This window comes from Papio anubis, chromosome 12, assembly GCF_008728515.1.
Source record: "Papio anubis isolate 15944 chromosome 12, Panubis1.0, whole genome shotgun sequence".
NCBI classification, from domain to species: domain Eukaryota; kingdom Metazoa; phylum Chordata; class Mammalia; order Primates; family Cercopithecidae; genus Papio; species Papio anubis.
Genome location: NC_044987.1, coordinates 90,714,308 through 90,735,799, shown reverse-complemented (window position 1 = coordinate 90,735,799; position 21,492 = coordinate 90,714,308). Strand labels below are relative to the sequence as shown.

The 21,492-nt window shown below is 37.8% G+C and overlaps 2 protein-coding genes and 1 long non-coding RNA gene across 6 annotated transcripts in view; 2 read left to right on the top strand and 1 right to left on the bottom strand.

Moving 5' to 3' along the window:
* LOC103877575 overlaps window positions 1-990 on the top strand; it is a 35,992-nt gene extending 35,002 nt beyond the window's left edge. Inside the window, exon 4 of the long non-coding RNA XR_637327.4 lies at window positions 866-990. This is a non-coding gene — a long non-coding RNA (uncharacterized LOC103877575). The remainder of the gene's footprint in view (window positions 1-865) is intronic.
* The window catches only part of DNAJC24 (DnaJ heat shock protein family (Hsp40) member C24), a 63,453-nt gene extending 46,032 nt beyond the window's left edge, over window positions 1-17,421 (bottom strand). For all 4 annotated transcript variants that reach the window (XM_017948525.3, XM_017948527.3, XM_017948526.3 and 1 more), the window contains exons 1-2: window positions 17,326-17,421; window positions 16,388-16,531 (exon numbers count right to left, since the gene is read on the bottom strand). In XM_017948525.3, the coding sequence (XP_017804014.1) occupies window positions 16,388-16,498 (111 nt within the window). In that variant the 5' untranslated portion in view covers window positions 16,499-16,531; window positions 17,326-17,421. The remainder of the gene's footprint in view (window positions 1-16,387; window positions 16,532-17,325) is intronic.
* Window positions 16,483-21,492, top strand: part of DCDC1 (doublecortin domain containing 1) — a 508,775-nt gene continuing 503,765 nt past the window's right edge. The window contains exons 1-2 of the mRNA XM_021926829.2: window positions 16,483-16,587; window positions 17,016-17,541. The gene's annotated coding sequence lies outside the window, so the exon portion shown is untranslated. The remainder of the gene's footprint in view (window positions 16,588-17,015; window positions 17,542-21,492) is intronic.

Sequence of the window (21,492 nt, the reverse complement as noted above, 5' to 3'; positions counted from 1 at the left end):
GTACATCTTCTTTTGAGAAATGTCTATTAAGTTTTTTGCCCATTTTAAAATCAAATTTTTCACCTATTGTTTAAGTTCCTTATACATTCCGGTTATTAACCCCTTGTCAGATGGTTGAGTTGCTCTAACTAGGACTTACAGTACTATGCTGAATAACAGCAGTGAGAGAGGGCATCTTTGTCACGTTCCGGATCTTAGAGCAGCCTTTCACTTTTTCCCTATTCAATATAACACTAGCTGTGGGTTTGTCCTATATGGTGTTTATGATATTCAGGTATGTTCCTTCTATAACCAGTTTCTCAAGGGTTTTTACATTGATGTGATGTTGAATTTTATCAAATGCTTTTTCAGTATCAATTGAAATGATTATATGGTTTTTATCCTTCATTCTGTTGATAAGATGGATCACATTGATTGCTCTGTGTATGCTGAACCATCCTTGCATCTGAGGGATAAATCCCACTTGGTCACAAAGAATGATCTTTTTAACATATTGTTGAATTTGGTTTGCTAGTATTTTGTTGAGGATTTTTACACAAATAGTCATCAGAAATACTGGCCTACAGTTTTCTTTTTCTGATGTGTCTTTGTCTGGTTTTGTATCAGGGTAATATTGGCCTTGTAGAGTGAATTTTGAAGTATTTTCTCCTCCTGTATTTTTCAGAATAGTGTAGTAGGATTGGTATTAGTTCTTTAAATGTTTGGTAGAATTCAGCAGTGAATCCATTGAGTCCTGGGTTTTTCTTTACTGGGAGATTTTATTATTTTTTTTTTCAGAGTCTCTGAAACACTATAATTCTTTTAAGCTAGACTACATGATAAATATAATAATGCCCTAAATCATCCTTCATATATTTCCTCTCAGCTAGGTAAATCAGAAGATAATTAGAAAGTTATTTTAAGGGGCGGAGCAAGATGGCCGAATAGGAACAGCTCCAGTCTCCAACTCCCAGGGCGAGCGACACAGAAGACCGGTGATTTCTGCATTTTCAACTGAGGTACTGGGTTCATCTCACTGGGGAGTGCCGGACCATCGGTGCTGGTCAGCTGCTGCAGCCCAACCAGCGAGAGCTGAAGCAGGGCGAGGCATCGCCTCACCTGGGAAGCGCAAGGGGGAAGGGAATCCCTTTTCCTAGCCAGGGGAACTGAGACACACAACACCTGCAAAATCGGGTAACTCCCACCCCAATATTGCGCTTTAAGCGAACAGGCACACCAGGAGATCATATCCCACACCTGGCCGGGAGGGTCCCACGCCCACGGAGCCTCTCTCATTGCTAGCACAGCAGTCTGTGATCTACCGGCAAGGCAGCAGCGAGGCTGGGGGAGGGGCGCCCGCCATTGCTGAGGCTTAAGTAGGTAAACAAAGCTGCTAGGAAGCTCCAACTGGGTGGAGCTCACAGCAGCTCAAGGAAACCTGCCTGTCTCTGTAGACTCCACCTCTGGGGACAGGGCACAGCTACACAACAACAACAACAACAACAACAACAACAACAAAAGGAGCAGAAACCTCTGCAGACGCAAACGACTCTGTCTGACAGCTTTGAAGAGAGCAGTGGATCTCCCAACACGGAGGCTGAGATCTGAGAAGGGACAGACTGCCTGCTCAAGTGGGTCCCTGACCCCTGAGTAGCCTAACTGGGAGACGTCCCCCACTAGGGGCAGTCTGACACCCCACACCTCACAGGGTGGAGTACACCCCTGAGAGGAAGCTTCCAAAGCAAGAATCAGACAGGTACACTCGCTGTTCAGAAATATTCTATCTTCTGCAGCCTCTGCTGCTGATACCCAGGCAAACAGGGTCTGGAGTGGACCTCAAGCAATCTCCAACAGACCTACAGCTGAGGGTCCTGACTGTTAGAAGGAAAACTATCAAACAGGAAGGACACCTACACCAAAACCACATCAGTACATCACCATCATCAAAGACCAGAGGCAGATAAAACCACAAAGATGGGGAAAAAGCAGGGCAGAAAAGCTGGAAATTCAAAAAATAAGAGCACATCTCCCCCGGCAAAGGAGCGCAGCTCATCGCCAGCAACGGATCAAAGCTGGACGGAGAATGACTTTGACGAGATGAGAGAAGAAGGCTTCAGTCCATCAAATTTCTCAGAGCTAAAGGAGGAATTACGTACCCAGCGCAAAGAAACTAAAAATCTTGAAAAAAAAGTGGAAGAATTGACGGCTAGAGTAATTAATGCAGAGAAGGTCATAAACGAAATGAAAGAGATGAAAACCATGACACGAGAAATACGTGACAAATGCACAAGCTTCAGTAACCGACTCGATCAACTGGAAGAAAGAGTATCAGCGATTGAGGATCAAATGAATGAAATGAAGCGAGAAGAGAAACCAAAAGAAAAAAGAAGAAAAAGAAATGAACAAAGCCTGCAAGAAGTATGGGATTATGTAAAAAGACCAAATCTCCGTCTGATTGGGGTGCCTGAAAGTGAGGGGGAAAATGGAACCAAGTTGGAAAACACTCTTCAGGATATCATCCAGGAGAACTTCCCCAACCTAGTAGGGCAGGCCAACATTCAAATCCAGGAAATACAGAGAACGCCACAAAGATACTCCTCGAGAAGAGCAACTCCAAGACACATAATTGCCAGATTCACCAAAGTTGAAATGAAGGAAAAAATCTTAAGGGCAGCCAGAGAGAAAGGTCGGGTTACCCACACAGGGAAGCCCATCAGACTCACAGCAGATCTCTCGGCAGAAACTCTCCAAGCCAGAAGAGAGTGGGGGCCAATATTCAACATTCTTAAAGAAAAGAATTTTAAACCCAGAATTTCATATCCAGCCAAACTAAGTTTCATAAGTGAAGGAGAAATAAAATCCTTTACAGATAAGCAAATGCTTAGAGATTTTGTCACCACCAGACCTGCCTTACAAGAGACCCTGAAGGAAGCACTCAACATGGAAAGGAACAACCGGTACCAGCCATTGCAAAAACATGCCAAAATGTAAAGACCATCGAGGCTCCGAAGAAACTGCATCAACTAACGTGCAAAATAACCAGTTAATATCATAATGGCAGGATCAAGTTCACACATAACAATCTTAACCTTAAATGTAAATGGACTAAATGCTCCAATTAAAAGACACAGACTGGCAAACTGGATAAAGAGTCAAGACCCATCAGTCTGCTGTATTCAGGAGACCCATCTCACACGCAGAGACATACATAGGCTCAAAATAAAGGGATGGAGGAAGATTTACCAAGCAAATGGAGAACAAAAAAAAGCAGGGGTTGCAATCCTAGTCTCTGATAAAACAGACTTTAAACCATCAAAGATCAAAAGAGACAAAGAAGGCCATTACATAATGGTCAAGGGATCAATTCAACAGGAAGAGCTAACTATCCTAAATATATATGCACCCAATACAGGAGCACCCAGATTCATAAAGCAAGTCCTTAGAGACTTACAAAGAGACTTAGACTCCCATACAATAATAATGGGAGACTTCAACACTCCACTGTCAACATTAGACAGATCAACGAGACAGAAAGTTAACAAGGATGTCCAGGAATTGAACTCATCTCTGCAGCAAGCAGACCTAATAGACATCTATAGAACTCTCCACCCCAAATCAACAGAATATACATTCTTCTCAGCACCACATCGTACTTATTCCAAAATTGACCACGTAATTGGAAGTAAAGCACTCCTCAGCAAATGTACAAGAACAGAAATTATAACAAACTGTCTCTCAGACCACAGTGCAATCAAACTAGAACTCAGGACTAAGAAACTCAATCAAAACCGCTCAACTACATGGAAACTGAACAACCTGCTCCTGAATGACTACTGGGTACATAACGAAATGAAGGCAGAAATAAAGATGTTCTTTGAAACCAATGAGAACAAAGATACAACATACCAGAATCTCTGGGACACATTTAAAGCAGTGTGTAGAGGGAAATTTATAGCACTAAATGCCCACAAGAGAAAGCAGGAAAGATCAAAAATTGACACTCTAACATCGCAATTAAAAGAACTAGAGAAGCAAGAGCAAACACATTCCAAAGCTAGCAGAAGGCAAGAAATAACTAAGATCAGAGCAGAACTGAAGGAGATAGAGACACAAAAAACCCTCCAAAAAATCAATGAATCCAGGAGTTGGTTTTTTGAAAAGATCAACAAAATTGACAGACCACTAGCAAGACTAATAAAGAAGAAAAGAGAGAAGAATCAAATCGACGCAATTAAAAATGATAAAGGGGATATCACCACCGACCCCACAGAAATACAAACTACCATCAGAGAATACTATAAACACCTCTACGCAAATAAACTGGAAAACCTAGAAGAAATGGATAATTTCCTGGACACTTACACTCTTCCAAGACTAAACCAGGAAGAAGTTGAATCCCTGAATAGACCAATAGTAGGCTCTGAAATTGAGGCAATAATTAATAGCCTACCAACCAAAAAAAAGTCCAGGACCAGATGGATTCACAGCTGAATTCTACCAGAGGTATAAGGAGGAGTTGGTACCATTCCTTCTGAAACTATTCCAATCAATAGAAAAAGAGGGAATCCTCCCTAACTCATTTTATGAGGCCAACATCATCCTGATACCAAAGCCTGGCAGAGACACAACAAAAAAAGAGAATTTTAGACCAATATCCCTGATGAACATCGATGCAAAAATCCTCAATAAAATACTGGCAAACCGGATTCAACAACACATCAAAAAGCTTATCCACCATGATCAAGTGGGCTTCATCCCTGGGATGCAAGGCTGGTTCAACATTCGCAAATCAATAAACATAATCCAGCATATAAACAGAACCAAAGACAAGAACCACATGATTATCTCAATAGATGCAGAAAAGGCCTTTGACAAAATTCAACAGCCCTTCATGCTAAAAACGCTCAATAAATTCGGTATTGATGGAACGTACCTCAAAATAATAAGAGCTATTTATGACAAACCCACAGCCAATATCATACTGAATGGGCAAAAACTGGAAAAATTCCCTTTGAAAACTGGCACAAGACAGGGATGCCCTCTCTCACCACTCCTATTCAACATAGTGTTGGAAGTTCTGGCTAGGGCAATTAGGCAAGAGAAAGAAATCAGGGGTATTCAGTTAGGAAAAGAAGAAGTCAAATTGTCCCTGTTTGCAGATGACATGATTGTATATTTAGAAAACCCCATTGTCTCAGCCCCAAATCTCCTTAAGCTGATAAGCAACTTCAGCAAAGTCTCAGGATACAAAATCAATGTGCAAAAATCACAAGCATTCTTATACACCAATAACAGACAAACACAGAGCCAAATCATGAATGAACTTCCATTCACAATTGCTTCAAAGAGAATAAAATACCTAGGAATCCAACTTACAAGGGATGTAAAGGACCTCTTCAAGGAGAACTACAAACCACTGCTCCGTGAAATAAAAGAGGACACAAACAAATGGAAGAACATACCATGCTCATGGATAGGAAGAATCAATATCGTGAAAATGGCCATACTGCCCAAGGTAATTTATAGATTCAATGCCATCCCCATCAAGCTACCAATGAGTTTCTTCACAGAATTGGAAAAAACTGCTTTAAAGTTCATATAGAACCAAAAAAGAGCCCGCATCTCCAAGACAATCCTAAGTCAAAAGAACAAAGCTGGAGGCATCACGCTACCTGACTTCAAACTATACTACAAGGCTACAGTAACCAAAACAGCATGGTACTGGTACCAAAACAGAGATATAGACCAATGGAACAGAACAGAGTCCTCAGAAATAATACCACACATCTACAGCCATCTGATCTTTGACAAACCTGAGAAAAACAAGAAATGGGGAAAGGATTCCCTATTTAATAAATGGTGCTGGGAAAATTGGCTAGCCATAAGTAGAAAGCTGAAACTGGATCCTTTCCTTACTCCTTATACGAAAATTAATTCAAGATGGATAAGAGACTTAAATGTTAGACCTAATACCATAAAAATCCTAGAGGAAAACCTAGGTAGTACCATTCAGGACATAGGCATGGGCAAAGACTTCATGTCTAAAACACCAAAAGCAACGGCGGCAAAAGCTAAAATTGACAAATGGGATCTAATTAAACTAAAGAGCTTCTGTACAGGAAAAGAAACTACCATCAGAGTGAACAGGCAACCTACAGAATGGGAGAAAATTTTTGCAATCTACTTATCTGACAAAGGGCTAATATCCAGAACCTACAAAGAACTCAAACAAATTTACAAGAAAAAAACAAACAACCCCATCAAAAAGTGGGCAAAGGATATGAACAGACATTTCTCAAAAGAAGACATTCATACAGCCAACAGACACATGAAAAAATGCTCATCATCACTCGCCATCAGAGAAATGCAAATCAAAACCACAATGAGATACCATCTCACACCAGTTAGAATGGCGATCATTCAAAAGTCAGGAAACAACAAGTGCTGGAGAGGATGTGGAGAAATAGGAACACTTTTACACTGTTGGTGGGATTGTAAACTAGTTCAACCATTCTGGAAAACAGTATGGCGATTCCTCAAGGATCTAGAACTAGATGTACCATATGACCCAGCCATCCCATTACTGGGGATATACCCAAAGGATTATAAATTATGCTGCTATAAAGACACATGCACACGTATGTTTATTGCAGCACTATTCACAATAGCAAAGACTTGGAATCAACCCAAATGTCCATCAGTGACAGATTGGATTAAGAAAATGTGGCACATATACACCATGGAATACTATGCAGCCATAAAAAAGGATGAGTTTGCGTCCTTTGTAGGGACATGGATGCAGCTGGAAACCATCATTCTTAGCAAACTATCACAAGAACAGAAAACCAAACACCGCATGTTCTCACTCATAGGTGGGAACTGAACAATGAGATCACTTGGACTCAGGAAGGGGAACATCACACACCGGGGCCTATCATGGGGAGGGGGGAGGGGGGAGGGATTGCATTGGGAGTTATACCTGATGTAAATGACGAGTTGATGGGTGCAGCAGACCAACATGGCACAAGTATACATATGTAACAAACCTGCACGTTATGCACATGTACCCTACAACTTAAAGTATAATAATAATAAATAAATTTAAAAAAAAAAAAAAAAGGATGAAAAAAAAAAAAAAAAAGAAAGTTATTTTAAGATTTCTTTCAGCCTGGCACAGTGGCTCATGCCTGTAATCCCAGCACTTTGGGAGGCTGAGGCGGGTGGATCACCTGAGGTCAGGAGTTCAAGACCAGCCTGGCTAACACGGTGAAACCCCATCTCTACTAAAAATACAAAAAAAGAAAAAAAAATTAGCTGGGTGTGGTAGCGGCGCCTGTAATCCCAACTCCTTGAGAGGCTGAGGCAGGAGAATCTCTTGAACTGGGGAGGCGGAGGTTGCAGTGAGACTAGATCGTACCACTGCACTCCAGCCTGGACGACAGGGTAAGACTGTCTCAAAAGAAAAACAAAAATTTCTTTCTTTCACTGTCTGTAAAAGGAAACTGCGGAACATTTATACTCAGATTTTCCAACTTAAAAGCATTATCAATGATGACATTTTAAACAAGCCGTAAAGGGGATATTTTTCATCTTAAAAACATGGCAAATGAGAGACACATTACCACTGCAGTCTCAATTAATTGTTTCATTTAAATTGCAAGCATTATGAGTCAACAAATCAATCTTGGATTGCCAAAAGTTACTTACAATATGTTAAATTAAGAAAAAAATTCTCAGACTTGGTGGGTCAGCGAGAGCAGTGGTCCTCAACCTTTTTGGCACCAGGGACCAATTTTGTGGAAAACAATTTTTCCATGGATGGGGGTATAGGGAGTATGGTTTCAGAATGAAACTGTTCCACCTCAGATCATCAGGCATTAATTAGATTCTCACAAGGAATGTGCAGCCTACATTCCTTACATGCACAGTTCACAATAGGGTTTGTGCTCCTATGAGAACCTAATGCCTCAGCAGATCTGACAGGACGCAGAGCTCAGGTAGTAACACTCGCACACTGGCTCCTCACCACCTGCTGCATGGCCTGGTTCCTAACTGGCCACGGACCAGTACTGGTTCGCAGTCTGGGGGTTGGGGATCCCTGGCTAGAAGACAATTGAAAATATAATAAGAGAAAGAAAAAAATGAACAAATACCAGAGCTGGCTTTAGAGAGTAATGTAGTATAAGCATCTCATTTTTACAGATGAAGAAACTCAGGTCCATGGAGTTTATGTATGTTAAGACACACCTTAGTTGTCCTAGCACAATTGTAGTGGAAATGGGTAAGATAAAAGAAAATGAACTTCTTAACATATTTTTACATTCCTCAGGAATTGGGGAAGTAAATGTCATTAACTAATAATCAGGCATGGTAAGAACTCAGGTTTCCACAACACCACACTGCCACCTTTCAAACTTTTCACCAAGTTTCTAGTGTAATTTCCTTCCCTCCCTCTAGAGTTCATGCTTAACTTTTCACTAGTCTGTATCTTTAACATAAATACTACCTTTTCTCTAAAGATATAATCTATTATTGCTGCATTTATGCGGTAGAAATATTTAAAAAAAAACACTGGAAAGGTAACTGACTGCCTGCTTTTTTTAATGCAGTTTTCAAAGTATATGTAAAGTCATAATTTCTTGCTACTTGTCAGTATGTTACTTAATCCTTACTGCTTGTCAGTATGTTACTTAATCTCTGAGCCTTGGTTTACCCATCTATATATTAGGAATAATAATGATATTGTACTTTGCAGAGTTAAATGAGTTAATTCACATGAAGTGATTACAAGAGTATCTGAAACTCAGTGCCACGTTAGCTAAAGTTATTATTCATTTAAAATGCTATTCCTACCACTTTTATCATCAAAAAGAATTGTTTATAATAGAGTCTCTCTATGACATAACTATTTATTGTTACATATCGTGCATTCTATATGTTAATAATACCTAGATGACAGCTAAACAGTTAACTATGGTAACAGAAATTATAATGTGGACTACAAGACAAGTTATATCTTCCTGATTTTTACTTAGCACGCTCCTAGAGGTTTTTCACAAAATTTCTCTTAATGCCTAAGTACCTTTCCTGTAATCAAGATCACTTTTGCTTTGTAATGTACTCAAAAGACCTATTTAAAGAATTGTTCTTAACTCCCTTCTTTTCCAATGTGATAATTTTCTTCTGACTATAGTACAGGAACCCTTTCTACTTTCTTTTTCAAGACATTAAAGTGGATTACATAACTAGCTTAAAGCTAATCTATATATAACCATTTCTAATCAAATGAGACCCTCTGAATGCCCACTTAAGTATTAAGTGGTATTTTATACCCTTCCAACATTAAGAACAAGACCATCCTGCACACTCCTGACTCAAATCACATGGATTTTCTTTAAGATTATAGAACATATAACAGAAGCATATAATTTTCCAACACAATAACTCTTTTCCAATTGAAAAGTATCCTGTAATATTATCAGCATCAATGGGAAAAGACCCCCAGTTCTCAATTTGACAAAGCTTTTGAGATGAAGCTTTCTCCTAAGTAAATAGCAATTTTCACATGCATAACTGCAAAAAATATGGGAATAACATTACTAATTATTCTGGACCCTAGATCATTTCAAAGCAGTGGAGTACTATTCAAATTGTTTTTAATAGAAAACTAAAAAAAAAATTTAAAAATCAATTCACAATTGATTTACTAATAAGTAAAGTCCCTATTAATAAAACAATGTTGAAAAATGTTGGTTCAATTACTTTTTTGATATATTGTAAATTATTACACAGCAGGCCAATATGTATGTCTATAATATGTAATATGTATGGTATGTGAATAATGTCTTTAAAGTTAATTCTGCACTTTACGTGTGTGTATCTCTCTCTCTCTCTCTTTAAAGTATTCTAAAATATCTCAATTAGTAAGAATTTTTTCAGAATCAGGACCCTGAGTAAGCATTACATTGACAAAAAATTGAAATAAGGAAACAGTATTTATTAAATCAACATGTATTGTAAACTTAGTAGCCTACGATTTAGCAATATTTTATCCAAACAACTAATTGTGTAGGAGGTGCTAAATTCAGTCTTCTGAACTTAGAAAAGTACATGTAGTACGTTTGCCTTTTTAAAAAATTAGATACAAAATGCTGTTAGTCTAATGTAATTTTATTCTCCAACTGTTTTGTGACACTGTTGAAAAACACAGACTAACAAAATGTGATCATTCTAACTGGGAAACAAGAAAATGAATTTTAAAAGCCTGTTTTTGTTTTTAAAAATCTGATAAACATTATAAATAATATGATTTTCCCTTATAATTTTCTCCTTAAATCTATTAGAAAGTCTAAACTTATGCAAAAAGAGTAAGAAAAATAAATTTCACTTCATAAGCCATAAAAAACTAGAGCCTTTCAAAATTATAAGAAAGTAGTAATTATGTCTGACCTTCCATAATACTTAATTAACTATGCATAAATGAGGTCCGTGGAAATCCAGAAAAAATAAAAATTATGCCTTTAAACAACAGTAAACCCTTTTAGATGGCAATTATGAGAAGTGTGATATAATGGGAGAGAATTTAGAGTCAGAGGATACATGATCAAGCCTAGATCATAACCTTTACTAATTCTGTTTCTGACAAACCACTTAACTGTAACTAAGCCTTCATGTTCTCAAGTACAAATATAGGGGTAACAAAGCCTACCTTACAGAAGATAAAACCAGATGTGAAAGCATTTGTAAACTGCTAAGTACAATACACATGCTACTAATTATACACTTACTACTCTATACTTCCTTGCCTTCTTAAACAGAATTAAACAAACATAACTCATGGCCATAATTATGATTATAAATTATTGTGCTAAACTGTAATATGAGGACCACTGATACATCAACCTAGGCAAAAGAAGGGCAAAATGCTATGAGATGGTGTATTAATCCATTTTCACATTGCAGATAAAGATATAACCGGGACAGAGTAATTTATAAAGAAAAAGAAGTTTAATGGATTCACAGTTCCCACATGGCTGGGGAGGCCTCACAATAATGGCAGAAGGTGAAAAGCATGTCTTACATGGCGGCAGGCAAGAGAGAATGAGAGCCAAGTGAAAGGGGAAACCCCTTATAAAACCGTCAGATTTTGAGAGACTTACTCACTACCATGAGGAGAACAATATGGGGGAACCCCTCCACCCCATGATTCAATTATCTCCCACTGGGTCCCTCCCACAACACATGGGAACTATGGGAGCTACAATTCAAGATGAGATTTGGGTGGGGACACAGCCAAATCATATCAGATGTATTGTTTCTTGTTGCCTGCTGCCAGGTTGTTAGCTGAGACTTCTTGCTCCCCTAGTATACATAGCTATCAACAAGAAGCCTTCCCCGAATAATGCTAGTTGAAATTCTCTCTCTTGTAATTTGCTGCTTCACTTCATCTCTCGCCCTTCTCAACAGACAACTTTGTCTTCTACTTCACAGAGAATAAAAAGAAGGTACCAAATGAGAGCTCAACTTTCTGCTACCAAACCTACAAACAAACTGCCTATTGCAATCATTCCTTCCTTCCTTCCTGTAACCGCCTATTCCTTCCTTCCTTCCTGTAACAATGAAGACAGGTCCATCCTGTCTCTTACCTAAAGCTAATCCTTCTACCTATGATTGAGATCCCATCCCTTTCTGCTTTTGTTAATTATTCAAACTCTCCTGTAACTTCAATCCCAAGCTTTTCCGTGGCTACTTCCCATACAGTGTAAACATGTTCAAGTCTTTCTCATCTTCTAAAAGAAAAGCAGTGGAAAAAATTTCAGCCTTTTATTACAGTCCACCTACCCTCATTCTCCTTATCTAAGAGCTACACCTCCCCTGTCCTAGAGAAATACCATGAAATGTACTACAGATATGGTAGAGAGCTGTGGAGGCACAATTACAACTAAGATCATTTTGAAACAATGAGTGAGAATCAGGTGAGGCAGTGAATGGGCAGAGTGCAAATGCAAAGGCATATTGCCACAGACGGGTATCTGGCCTCTAAAGGGAAAAGAAAATGGTTCAGAGCTTCCACTAAATGGCAAATTAATAAGACATAGGGTCTTGCTCTGTCGCCCAGGCTGGAGTGCAGTGACACAATCATATTTCACTGCAGCCTTGAACTCCTGGGCTCAAGCAGTCCTCCTGCTTCAGCCCCACGAGTAGCTAGGATTACAAGTGTGAGCCACAGCAACTGGCTCACACTTTCCTCCCACTGAAAATTCCTTGATAGTAACAGCAAAGGAATAATTTTTTTTTTAAAAAAAAAAGGCATAAATGTGTATGAACAAAAAGGAGAGAAGAGAAAAAACAGGTGAAAGAACAGGAGAGAAGAGAAAAAAACAGGCGAAAGATACCAAAATTTGGAGAGATGTAAAATTAATCAATAAATAACAAATTCAGTGTACCTGCAAAAACTGAAACCTAAGTCTAAAGTGAAAGAGAAAAAGAAGTGAGTTCATTCACACAGAGGCAGGAGAAATTGAGGAATGGAAGGCATCAAGTACCTTTGAGAGTGGAGTTGAGGGGCAAAATTAAACAAGAGAAAGACTGGTTAAGACTAAAAAACTGGTTAGACCTCCACCTCTCTTCCTCACTATAAAGCCAGAAATCACAATTCATTTTATGAGGCTAGCATAACCATGATAATAAATTTAGACATAAACATTATGAGAAAAGAAAATTACAGACAAATATATAGCATGAAATTAAACATAAAAATCCATGACAAAATAATAGCAACTAGAATCCCTCCATGTATAAATATAATAATGCTTCATGATAAGTGAAGTTTGTTCATCCTAGGAATGAGAAGTGGGCTTAAGAAAAATCTACGTGATTCACCACATTAACAAACTAAATGAGAAAAATCAATAAATGATCAATAAATGCAAAATTCAATAAATGCAAAAAAAAAAAAAAAGATCTAACAAATTTAAATACCTACTTATCATAAAAACTCTTAGCAAAGTATTAATTGGAAGAATTTCCCCAAGCTGATAAAGGGCATCTTTAAAAACAGACAGTTAACAGTATACTTACTGGTAAAATATTGAAGGTTTTCCTCCTAAAATCAGGAACAAGGCAAGGATATCTGCTCTTAACACTTCAATAGAAGCATTTTAATAGAAACAACATTTTAATAGAAGCAACATTTAATATAAGCAACCAGCTAGTGCATTAAGGCAAGAAAGGGAAACAAAAGACATACAGATTGTTAAGATGGAATTAAAACTCTCATTATTTGCAAATGACATAACTATGTTGGCAGAAAATTCTAAGAAATTGACAAAAATAGCTATTAAAATTAAAAAGCAAATTTACTTAGATTGTCAGATAAAAGACCAGTATATAAAAATAAGCTATAATTTTATATACTATCAATTGACAACTGAAAAATGAAATATTTTTTAAAATACCATTTACAATGGAACCAAAAACAAATAACTAGAAAGAAATTCAAAAAAAAGATATGTAAGACCTCTACACTGAAAATTATAAAATACTGATGAGAGAAATGAAAGATGGCTTAAGTATGGATTCAAAGACTCAATATTATTAAGATGCCCATTCTACCAAAGTGGATATATATTATTGCAATCCCAGTTTAAAACTCAAGCAAGATTTTTTTGGAAGACACTTACAAGCTGATTCTAAAATTTCTGTGGAAATATAAGCAAACTAGAATAACCAAAATAAACTTGAAAAGGAGAGTATTAGAGAACTAATTTTACAATGACTTTGAGACTGACTATAAATCTACAGTAATCAAGATGGAGGTATTAGTAAATGGATAAACATATAAAACAGAATAGAGTCCAGTAATAGACTCATACTGCCAAGATAGTCCAATGGAGAAAAAAGTTTTCAACAAATGATGCTGAAACAACTGAATATCTATACTGAGGAAAAATAAAAGCATGACCTCACATCTTACGCCATACACAGAAATAAGTCTAAAGGTAAAAGCAAATGACCACTTCTAGAAGAAAACATTGAAGAATATTCTCATAACCTTAGAGAAGATGGGAAGTATTAACTATAAAAACACACATTTGATAAATTATATTTTGTCAAAACAAAAAACTCTGCATCAAAAAGATGCCATGAAGAAAATGACCTGGTAAATCACTGACTAGGAGAAAATATGTACCACATATATACAGAATCAAGAATATATTTAATTAAAAAAAAAACACTTCATAAAAGAAAATTATACAAATGGCCAATTATCACATTAAAAAGGGCTCAACATCATTAGTCATCAGAGAAATTTTTAAAAGGCAACAACCCCACATTGGGGTATGACTACAGACGCCGTAGAGTAGTCCAGTGATTCTCATGGGATGTGGCAATTTTGATAGGCAGGCAGCATTTTTAGTTGTTACTGACATCTAGGATCCTGCCACACATCTTACAAAGCACAGAACAGCTGAATAACAAAGAATTATCCCGCCCAAACATCAATGGTGGCAAAATTGCGAAAACTCCAACAGCCAAAATGAAAGAGACCAATAACATCAAATATTGGCAAAGATGAAGAGCAACCAGAACTCTCTGACACATTGTCAGCGCATACGTAAAATGGTTTATCCACTTTGCTGTTTGACAGATACTACATATTATGTGCAGACTGCTTCTCATTGGCCAATTAAAGGCCAATATGGCCTACAAGAACCAGCATGATCCAGTCTACTTTTCCAGCCTCATCTCCCAATTAACTGAGTGAGGCACAAGGATGGTTTAATATTAGGATATTTTTCAATAAAGTCTACTTGATTCTGCTGACAGAAATTTTAAAAATTCTGAGGCAAAAGGTACCTTAAGGTCATTTAGTCCGACATACTTCCTAAAGTAAGAATATTAGTACAATCCTAATGATGAAAAACAGCTACTGTCTCTTACAATGAACATTAACAGTTTTGGCAAAACAACATTGATGTAACTGGTCTAAACTGAAGAGACAACAAATTCTATATAAATAATGGTTCTCTACTCTTTATAAACTGAGTTAACTGGACTTCAGTATAGAATTACAGACACTGCCTTAAGAAGCATCACAATACAGACTGAAAAAATGAATATAAAAGTTCAGAAAAATATATTTACAAACACTACAATTCATTTTAAAAAAAAAGAGTCAGCCGGGCGTGGTGGCTCATTGCCTTTAATCCCACGACTTTGAGAGGCCGAGGCAGGAGGATCACTCGAGGTCAGGTGTTTGAGACCAGCCTGACCAATATGATGAAACCCTGTCCCTACTAAAAATACAAAAATTAGCCAGGCGTGGTGGCATGCACCTTAATCCCAGCTACTTGGGAGGCTGAGACAGGAGAATCGTTTGAACCTGGGAGGCGGAGGTTACAGTGAGCTGAGATCGTGCCATTGCACCCCAGCCTGGGCAACAACAACAACAACGAAAAGTCAACTGATAATTAGTGTATAAATGGTCTAAATCAGCATTACCCAATAGAAATATAATGTAAGTATAAATGCAGGCTACATATGTAATGTTAAAAAAGTAAAATGCAAGAGAAACAAACTTGGATATGTGCAAATACATGCATGCATATTATGCATATAAAACACAAAATAGCCAGTAATCCAAAATATTATCATTTCAACATATAATCCACATAAAAACTGTTCGATTAACTACAAAGAATTATCAGACAGGGACTTTAACTGTGATAAGTTTATTAAAGGATATAGTAGAAACAGTGGACAACATGTATAAAAAGATGAGAAAGAGATGGAAACTTTAAAAAAAGAGCCAGTAGAAATGCTAGATATGAAAACTAGATAAGAGATCAAGAATTCTTTTAAGAAGTTTATCAGCAGATGGACACCGTAGAGGAAAAATAAAACCAGTGAACTTTAATCAACATAATCAACATAAAATTTGTTAAATTATTTTAACTCTTTTAAAATACTGTCTTTAAAATCCAATGTAAATTTTACCCTTACAGTCCATCTCAAGTCAGGCTAGCCACATTTCAAGTGCTCAACAGCCACATGTGGCTAGTGGCTACTTTTGCTTATTATGTAACAACACTTATAAATATTTTACATGGATTATTTCATTTAATCCTCCCTTGGCACATATAAGAAAAAGTAACTTGTCCAAATTCTCAGAGATGGACTCAAGATTCTAACTCAAGCAGCCTGACTCAGATCTCCTGCTCCTAACCAGGCTTTCCCACCTCAAATTAAGTTTTTCTGCAATATTACTGAAACGTTCAATTAAATCAAATTAATACCTGGATTCCTGCCACTGGTATCCTATTTTTTTGGAAACCTAAATTTGTGCTTTCATATAAAAATTAATTTTTTTCCCCTCATGATTTAAAATCTCAAAGAAAAGACTCACCATTAATATGAGTTTTTGATATTTTTCTTTTAGGTCTGACATATTTGCAGATGGGTCTGCCCCTAGGATGCTGTACCAATCCTTTTTGGGCATCTGCTCAGCAGCCATCATCCATGGAACCAGAAGTGGGCCTTCTCAGATTAGCTGAATAGAAATATTAATGACAATTCATTACGGTTTGCCATGTATCTAAGAAAAAAGTAAGTACTACTTTTGTAAGTTCTTTAATATTTAGTCGAGTAAATCATGATTATAATGCAAACCTGAGAAAGCATATATTTTCATTTAAAATGCCCCAAGAATTCCACGTACAAGTGTACCGACAAGTATGGAAAATGTGTTAGGTGTTTCACGATATATGTTTATACCTTAATTAATAAATATACAACAGCATTTAAAAAAAGAATTTTATAATGAACTGGGTGGTGTATGAACCTTTAAGAAGGTATTTCTGCTAATCTTATGAAAAAACTGGCACACAAGTAAGCACTCACTAAACACGCTGGAGGAGCTTAATGAATATTTACAAAATGAACGAATAAAAAAAAAAAGCAAAACAGAACACCAAAGAATTAAAATAAATTTGGGGGCATTCCTTCTGAATGTTTCTCGTTTGCTTTTCCTCCAGATTGCCTAGAGAGCATGATATGCGAAATAACGTCAGCACCAGCAGGTAGAGAACAAGAGTCCCCTGTTATTGGAGAGGCGCTGAGACCTCGCAAAGACAGAGTGAAACACTCTACGCGAGGATGCGCCAGTCTTCCACGCTCCAGAAGAGACCCTACCAGGAGCCCCAGAAATCAGGCAACCTCTTCCCACAGCTATATACACTTAACGAAACAGCCGGGGACTCGGGAATCTTCTCCATTCACAGTCGGCTTTACCCACCCAGCTATTGGCGGGCACCCTCTCCGCGCTTTATAGGACATCAGACCTACCTAACTTCACATATGCGCTGCCGCCCACTCCTTGCCTACTGTCGGCCAGAACTTGGGACCGGCTTCTTCTTCCGCCGGAAGTCACTGCGCCGACGTGTCCGCGTTTCTGGTCGAGCAGTTGTGGCGGTGGCACCGCTGAGAAGCGACGCTCCGCCCACCCCGACGCGGTCGCTAAGGTAACCAGTCACGGCTTCTATGGAGTGGCGTGTACTACCAGTAAGTTCCCGAACTGTGAAGAAAGGCGCCTTTGGCTTCGTTCTAAGTCTCTCTTATCCCGGCCCCGCAACTGTAGTTTCTATCCTCCTCCTCAGCGAGCACCCCCTCGCCATCCCAGGCTTTCCCCGCCTTCTTCAAAGCTTCCTTGGTTTACCGTACCCTGAGCTACTCTCAATCTTTTCTGTTGGTGCTTGAACTCTGGGGTGAGAGAGGGGTGCGGGGGCAAGGATATGAGAAGGATGGGGAGACCTGATGCTACTCTCGTCCCTACAGTTCCTTTACAATGTTCTTATTCGAAAATTAAAAGAACTAAAACCTATGCCAGGTAGGGCTAGATTTGCGGGGGATGGGGTCGGTTTAATTTTTTTTTCTGCAGAAGATATTCAACGTAATTATTAATATTTCTTTTAGACCTTAGCAACCAACTTACAACATGAAAACGTTCCAAAATTCTTTCACATTTGCCATTTCACTTTGCTTTCATTTCAACCCAGTGAGACAAGTAAGGCAGGTGCTGTTATGCCCACTTTATTATAGATGAGGAAAGAAATCAAGGATCAAGGCCAAACAGCCAGTTGGGTAGCAACAGAACAAGGACTCAGCAAGTCTACACATTCCCAGGGCAGCTATGCTCTCTTTCAAGCTTACAGAAAACAGAATGAACTGCTCTTCTTCGAAGCAGTTAGGGGGCATTGCATATGGGCACTGTTGGGGTTTGCTGTTGTTGCTGTTGGTGGTGTTGGTGGTGTTTTTCTCTCCTCTCTTTCTTCTCCCTTTCTGATTCCTGTGTTTCCTTTTATTACTTCTTTGTGCTGCTTGCTTTACATTAACACCTCTTCCCAGCATTGTACCTGACGATGAAAACTACATCTTATTTTTGGCCAGCATGACATAAATTTCACTTGGGAGATGTTTAAATGGTTTTGTTGTTACTGTTTAGATTTTGCTTTCCTTCTTTTTTATCCTTCTACCAATCTGAATTTGAGAAGCAGTCAAGATAAACTTAAGCAGAATAAATAAAATAATCTAATATGATCAATTATTTAATGATGTTATGAACTATAAAGAATAACTGAATGAAACAAGCAAGTTTAAAAATCTAAAGATGAAAGTATAGATTAGGTTCTTCACAGGATTTTGTGAAGTTTAAAGGCAGATACAAAGAGCATCTGGTTTTAGTCCTGGCTCCATCATACTTTCTTGTGTGGCCTTATGGAAATACCTAAAGCAATGGAATTAAGTAGTGTCGTGAATGCTTTCCTAAACAGCACTGTCAGAATGATGCCGACTTGAACATCTCTAGCCCTCAAACTCCCCTCTGTCCACTGTTGGTTCTTCCTTGTATAGGTAGATAATGCTCTTGTACTCCAGGTTTTTTGTTTTTTACAGCAAAAGCATTTTATTTTGATTTACTACTGTATTAGGTTATTGTGTTACCTCATTTATTTATTGGGGTTTGGAAAGTAAGAAATAGTTTTTTTCCCAGCAATCCCAAATATTTTCTCATTTCATCTCTACATACTTTAGTTTGCATCCCTAAAATGTACCAACTTTTTCTTTTATCTCCATAATGTCATTATTGGACTGTCACATAATATCTAGACCTTATTTACATTTTCACGGTTAATTGAAAATGTCTTTTTCTGGTTGGTTTGCTTGACTAGGAATCAGACAAAATGTACACTTTCCATTTAGCTGCTCTGTCTCTTAAATATCTTTTAAATTTTAAATTAAAGGAGTCCCATTTCTTCACTACAAGCTTGTTTTTTTCTTTTCTTGCCATTGGCTTACTGACTGAGAACAGTTACACTCTGTCTGCTTGTACCAAAATAAACTTCTTAAAACAATTTTTACATAAATTTCTGATCATTAAGCTTCCTTCATTTTTGATTTTCTAGAACAGTACTTTCCAATAGAAATAGAATGTATGCCATAAGTGCAGGCTACCTATGTAATTTTAAATTTTTTAGTATCACATTAGGCACATAAGAAACAGGTGAAATTAATTTTAACAATATATTTTATTTAATGCAGTATACCCAGAATATTATTTCAACATTAAGTAACCTAAGAATTATTAAGGCGATACTTTACGTTCTTTTCTCCTACGAAGTCTTCAAAAGCTGGTATGTATTGTGCCTGAACACACCTCAATTTGAACTAGCCACGTTTCAAATGCTCAGTAGCCACATGTGACTAGTGGCTACTGTATCAAGCAGGGCAGATCTAGAGAATAAAGTCCTAACTCCTTAACCTGGCATTCAAGTTACCTCTTCAATATGATCCTTCCTTTTCCAGCCTCCCCTATTATCGCCATACATTAAACATTTAAACAATTGGATCTTTTCATGGTACTGAAACCAACCCAATAGTCCCATAGACAGGGTTTTGTTTGTTTAGTTTTGTTTATTGGGTTTTTTAAATTAATAAACATAGAAATGGACACTTCTTGTCTGAAAACTTGAAACTTGCGTTTATTTTATCTTTTTGTTTGCTTGTTTGAGACAGGGTCTTGCCCTGGTGTCCAGTCTGGAGTGCAGTGGCACGATCTCAGCTTACTGCAGGCTCTACCTCCCAGGCTCAAGCCATCTGCCCACCTCAGCTTCCCAAGTAGTTGGGACCACAGTTGCATGCCACTATGCCTGGCTAATGTTTGTATTTTTTTTGTGGCGATGGAGTTTCACCATGTTGGCCAGGCTGGTCTGGAACTCCTGAGCTCAAGCAATCTGCCTGCCTCAGCCTCCCAAAGTGCTGAGATTACAGGCATGCGCCACTGCGCCCAGCCACATTTGGTTGATCTTTATTTGAGTTCCGTCCTCAAGAAAGGATGCCCAGACCTCTTAACAAGTATCAAAGAGCTGAAACTCACCAGATTACTGCATCTAGACAATGAGATGCCAGACCCCTCATTCTTCATTATTGCTTCCTTACCCCTCCTTAGTTCCTGTTTTCTCATACGTAGTTAATATTTCTTCCCTGTTATATAAACCCCTAATTTTAGTCAGTGAGGGAGACAAATTTGACACTGATGTCCCATTTCCTTGGCTGCAGCATCTGATTAAAGCCTTCTTCTTTGACAATAATCATTGTCTCAGTGATTGGCTTTTTGGGTGGCAAGCAGCAGATGGAACTCCTGGTGTTTTGGTAACAGTATTTCATCAATAATTGTGTTCAAATGCTTCTCCTTACTTATAACACCCTAATTCTTTTCTTCCTCCTATCAGAATAATCCCTCCTTTAAGGCCTGTCTCTTCCATCAAGCATTTTATGATGGCCTAGTCCTTAGAAATTACTGCCACCTCTTATCTTTCATAGCAAGTCCTTTGTATATCACAGTATATTGTTTTCCTTAGAATATATTCTGATTCCCCAGTTGGGTTGCAAGCTTTCTGAGAGCAAGAACACCTCTCTTCAGAGAAACTAAGAACCAGCTATCTTGCCTCATTCTCTGGAGTTCTAATGATACATAGCTCTAATGGTTTTGTTTCTCAGTATCTTATTTTCAGAAGGCAATTTATCCATTTTATGTGAAACTTACATAGCAGAAATATAAACTACGTTAGTATCATGGTTAAGAGCATGAACTCTAGGGTCAGAACATATGTGTTTAGTCCAGGCTTTTCCTGTTACTGGCTATGTGAACTTAATTCTTCTCTGTGCTTTGCTTTCTTCCTCTGTAATATGGGAGTAATAATAGTATTTTCCTCATGGATTTGTTGTGAGAATTAAATGAGATAGTTGTGCCTGAAAGTAGTAAGTACTCAGTAAAGGTTAGCTATTATCATTATTATTAATTAATAATAGTTGTTGCTCAGTTTTTATATATTAGAATATTAGACATTCATAACAGTATTTTAGGAATTTCTAAAGGAGCAAATGAAAGCAAGAAACAATTGAATTGGAAAAATAAAATCAAACTCAAATATTTGTTGAACTATACATTTGGTTGGA